This window comes from Tupaia chinensis, unplaced genomic scaffold, assembly GCF_000334495.1.
Source record: "Tupaia chinensis unplaced genomic scaffold, TupChi_1.0 Scaffold000054_1, whole genome shotgun sequence".
Taxonomy (NCBI): domain Eukaryota; kingdom Metazoa; phylum Chordata; class Mammalia; order Scandentia; family Tupaiidae; genus Tupaia; species Tupaia belangeri.
Genome location: NW_006159512.1, coordinates 1,927,575 through 1,932,517, shown reverse-complemented (window position 1 = coordinate 1,932,517; position 4,943 = coordinate 1,927,575). Strand labels below are relative to the sequence as shown.

The window sequence follows — 4,943 nt, the reverse complement described above, 5'->3', positions numbered from 1 at the left end:
AAAGAGAATTAAGAAAATGTGGCTAGCGTATTAACTTCATGATTTCTAATAACATGGAGAACAAAAGAAAGCATGTACCCTCCAAGATAACTATAGAAGTCGGTAGTCTCCATCTATATCTGCTCTTACTCACTCTATTACTCCCCGACTCTCCAGTCTCTTTCTCTCATATTGAAGACTATGAAGGACAGGGTAAAGGAAAGAATGCCAGGCCAGCTAATGATGTGGTGGTTAGGGCAGCTGCATCCCTCATGGCCCATTGCATGGTTTGAATCCCAGAACCAGAGGCTTTGAAAAACATGTTGGGCATGTGTGCATGCATGCGCAAAATCCCAAAAGGGGAAGAAATAAAGAAGAGATTACAAGGGACCACTCCCCATGGGGGTTGGGGGTGCTTTCTTGCTCTCTCTGTCTCTGTGTCTCCCTCTATCTCAGACGAATATACACACCTTCTGGTAAAATTTAAAAAAAAAAAAAAAAAAAAAAAAGGAAAGAAGGAAACAAAGGAATGTTGGTGGAATTCCTTTCAAGAACAGCAATTTCTAATGATTTCTTATTCTTTCCTATAAACTCTATAAACACACGTTAACTGGAAAGTAAGGGTCGAAAGTTGTCTTTATTATCGCTAAAAATTAGGATATGCATATTGTCTCAGTGGTAAATAGCTCACGGGGCAACAAGAAACTGCGAGAGTTAATATGGATGCAAATAAAAAAATAATGAAAACGAGCACAATTTTTTCACCCATTTTTCAGTGTCCTGCTTACTCTCTTCAGATTACAACTACGCTAAGACAAAGGAGTACCAATGTAGCTATTGGGACAGCAATGTGATAGAAAGTATCATGGATACAAACCAAATGAAGTTATTTCACCAACTGCATCTTTGCCACTGGAGGAAGAGACAACAGGAAGACTGCTGTGGAGGAGCGCTGCAAGATCTTTATATCCTTCTTGTAGTAGAGCATAGTAGAAGGACTTATAGCAATCGTTATCTTTTTTAAGTATTATTTTAATGAGTGTAGCTGCTCGCTGCTGTTGAGTGGGCTAAAAAAAAGTACACATTGAGTAGTTTAGTATACAACAGTGAATATGTTTGTAACATAAATTAGTGAGCACCATGCAAGTTCTGAAATTCTAAAACTTTTTAAGATGGTATAGAGAGCCTCATAGGACTTTACCTCATTTTTTACTTTTTCCTCCTCCAATACTGTTAAAACACCATCACTAATCATGTGATCCATTATGTAGGGTGTCTTGATGTCCTTTTGCAAAGCTTCTCTGTGTTGGAGCAAACAATTTCGTGCTTTTGCATCCATCCTCCTTCGAATTTTTCTCTCCCTGAGCTGTCAACCATCAGCTACAGGCAAAACACCAAAAAATATGTCAGGTAAATAAACATATGAAAAGATATATAACCTCACTGTAATAAAGAAAGTAAAGAAAAACGATCGGGGCAGGCCTACGACCTAGTGATCAAGGAAGCCAGATCCTACATAGCCGCCCCTGGTAAACAAATTGGGTACATGTGTATGCCTGCCCCAATTCCTGACAGGATGGAGAAATGGAGAAGGAACTGAGGCGTGACCAGGCCCCACTGGGGAGTGCCTTCTCTTTCTCTAGTGAGCACTCTAGCAAAAAAAAAAAAAAGTCTTTTTTTTATAAAGATGTTTTTCTTTCACATGGCCAAAACCCAATGTTTTAGAAGGGATGAGAAAGTAAGCATTCTTATGCTCTATTTGGGAAAGAGACAAAACTGATATCTTTTCTAGAAGGTATTATAAGATAGAAAGTGTTTAAAATAAGCATTTTTTTACTTTATTTGTTTGTTTTTATTTATTTTAATTTGACCAGAGAGGGACAGAATGAGCGAAAGAGAGGGGGAAAGTGAGAAAGCAAGCTGCCAGGTCTGGGTCTTGAACCGTGGTCAGCCATGTGGGAGTCTAGTGCTTTTAACCACACCACCTGCTGGCCCCAATAAGCATTATTTTTAAACCAGAAATCCCACTTCTAGGAATTTCCCTCAAGGAGATATTTATGTATGTTTGCAAAGTACTACAAAAAGAGTTAATGGAGAGTGTTTAGATAAGGGAGGTGGGGAAGAAAATAAACCTGAATGTCCATCATTCTGAATATGGATTAAAAATTAATAAGAGTATGTATATAAAGTAGAATATTTACAACCATTTAAAGTTATGTCACATTTCTATGTACTGAACATATAAAGATATTCATGACATATTACTAATTGAAAAATACAAATATAATCTTATACAAAAAAATTAATTGGTAGCATATAAATATATAGGGGGCTATTTAGAAATTTGTTCATCAAAATGATTTTCCCCTTTTTTATACCTTTCTATATTGTCTGAAATTTCTTCAATACACACTACCTCTTTTTTTTCTTCTTACAAAAATACTTCCCGTTTTTTGAGTTTGTTTGTTTGTTTGTTTGTTTTTTTGCCTTAGGTCATGTGCACTGGGGGGGGTGGAAGACACAGTGAGAGGGAAAGTGAGAAATCACCCCCAGGGGGATGGCCACATGCAATCCTTTCTTCTCCATTCTCTTCCTGGGATCTTGGGCACCCACACACATGCTCCCAGAGTGAGTTTTAAGCCATCAAGTCCCAGATTAGAACTGCAGTCAGCTATGTGGGAGTCTAGCGACGTAACCACTACACCATCTGGTGGCCCCCCGATACTTTCTCTTTAAAAATATTTGTATTTTTAAAGTATATTTATTAAGTATATTTATTTCTGCCCTAAGTGAGAGAGACAGAGAGACAGCATCTCTAACAGTCTTCATTCACAATCTATCCCAGCCTTCAGTCAGTCCCAGATCATGACAGGTTCCCAGCGTACTCAGAGAGGTCTCCAGACTTGAACTAGAAACCTCCCCTTATGGAACTACCTAGCAGAGCATTGCACTTTATCACTGCACCACCATCTAGCCCCCCAACATACATTTTTTTTTAATGAAGATTTGATAAAATAGTAATCATACTTAAGCCCTAATGTCTAGAAACTTCCTGTTTTCTTTATACTGTATGAGACTAAATAGAGCATAATGTCATTGAATATTATTAGTTTTTCCTCAAGATAGGTGTCAGCACTAGGTTTTCATTGATAAACACACTTCTCACAAAGTAATAAGAAATACCCTCCCAAGTCATTTCTTCGATCAAGAGGACACAAAGAAAGACTATTCATTAGAGGTTTCAAAAAAATTCTATCAACTTTATTCAAATGTAATATAAATCTGTCCATATAAAGCCCAGTTTAGAGTATCTGCAAGCTTATAAAACATTAACAGACCCCCCCAATCAATGTGTTTCAGTGAGTGTCTAAATAGGTTTATCAATTTTTTTTTTTTAGAGAGACTTTTGCCATAGGGCACATGTGCATGCCAGAGAGACAGAGAGACAGAAAGTGAGAAATCACCCTCCAAGGGTGATGGCCACACCACTGACCTTTCTTTTCCATTCTCTTCTCAGGATTTTGGGCATACACACACACATGCACCTGGCGTGAGCTTCAAGCTTCAAGGTCCAGGACTCAAACTGTGGTTATCTACATGGGAGTCCAGCAACATAACCATTTTGCCATCTAATAATCTCATTGATTTATTTTTTAAGAATTATTTTCATTTAACTTTATTTATTAATTTTAATATGACCAGAGAGGGAGAGTGAGAGAGAGAAAGTGAGGAAGTAAGCCACCAGGTCCGGGACTTGAACCATGGTCAGTCATGTGGGGTCCTTAATCACCACACCACCTGCCAGTCCCCCATTAATTTATTTTTTAATTACACATTTTAGCCCCTCCTATGTACCAGGCATGGAGACTTCAGGGATTACTAAGTCACATCCCTGAAAGTATTCACAATCTAGCAGAAGAAAAAGAGAGTTAAAGTATGAACGTTCTAAGTGCAAGATAAAGATAAGCACAAGTAATTCAGAACACACAGAAGAGGGAAAATAATCACCAAGCTTCAGTAACGACTATAGTTTTGAAGTCCCCAAAGTAGGCGCTTGCAAGAACGGGAAGTAGAGCATTTACCTATTATTTGTCAAGGTCTGCAAAATGACCAGTACTGGCAGGAAACCAACTGATTCAAAAAAAAAAAGTTATGACGAGAATCAAAACTATCATATTTTTAATGTTTTTAACAGTTTTATTATCTTCTTTGAACATAAAATGTCTCTCAATGTACAGTAATGAAATTCAATTGGATAAAACAAAAGGAGTTTTAGGTTATGACCCAAAACAAAGCAATTAGAGGCTCTTCGGCTTTCAGAAACTAATTTCCGAGTTGACCCATTAAGCTTATTTAAACACATTTTAAAATCTGTACAAACTGAAATATTCTGAACAGGTTCTCAAAGTCTCACCTTTTGTAACCACATTAAAATGGAAAACCTAAACACTTTCATAGGTGGAAAATACCAAGAGTAAGTTCATCCAAGAAAACCCTCATAGCTTACTACTTCCTCATTAGATTATTTCTCTTCCTGGTACAGGAGCAGGATGGTTATCAAATATTCCCTGTCCCCGAATTCTCAGCCCCAGAAATCTGCTACTGGATCTCCAAACAATCTGTCCTAGGTAGAAAAGCGAGGAGGCACACTCACCCAAACCTTGGTGCCAGGTCGGATTGGAAGCGCAGCCCTGCGGGCACAGACTAGGAGAATCCGGGCAGGTTAGGGGTAGAGAAGCAACCGGGATTCCGGCAGCGAACGCTGAGCTCGAGGCGCAGGTTCTCCACGTCCCCTGCGCCCCGAGACAGGTCCAGGCCTTACAGGTGGCTTACCTGGGTCCCCGCAGCCCCAGGACACAAGACCACCTCCGTGATCCCGAGGGGCGGGGAGGTGGGCGTCACCCCACAGCCAGACCCCACAGTCCCGGGTACCCAGGGGAGGCCCGACCCGGGAGCCGCCCTCC

The 4,943-nt window shown here is 39.6% G+C and overlaps 1 protein-coding gene across 5 annotated transcripts in view; it reads right to left on the bottom strand.

Moving 5' to 3' along the window:
• Window positions 1–4,937, bottom strand: part of APAF1 (apoptotic peptidase activating factor 1) — a 104,800-nt gene extending 99,863 nt beyond the window's left edge. For 4 of the 5 annotated variants that reach the window (XM_006141372.3, XM_027775627.1, XM_027775631.1 and 1 more), the window contains exons 1-3: window positions 4,634–4,937; window positions 1,181–1,359; window positions 857–1,046 (exon numbers count right to left, since the gene is read on the bottom strand). In XM_006141372.3, coding sequence (XP_006141434.1) covers window positions 857–1,046; window positions 1,181–1,318 — 328 coding nt within the window. In that variant the 5' untranslated portion in view covers window positions 1,319–1,359; window positions 4,634–4,937. Of the gene's footprint in view, window positions 1–856; window positions 1,047–1,180; window positions 1,360–4,061; window positions 4,111–4,633 lie in introns of all 5 variants that reach the window. The other variant, XM_014591696.2, reaches the window with a different exon arrangement.
• Between the last annotated feature and the right edge of the window lie 6 nt (window positions 4,938–4,943).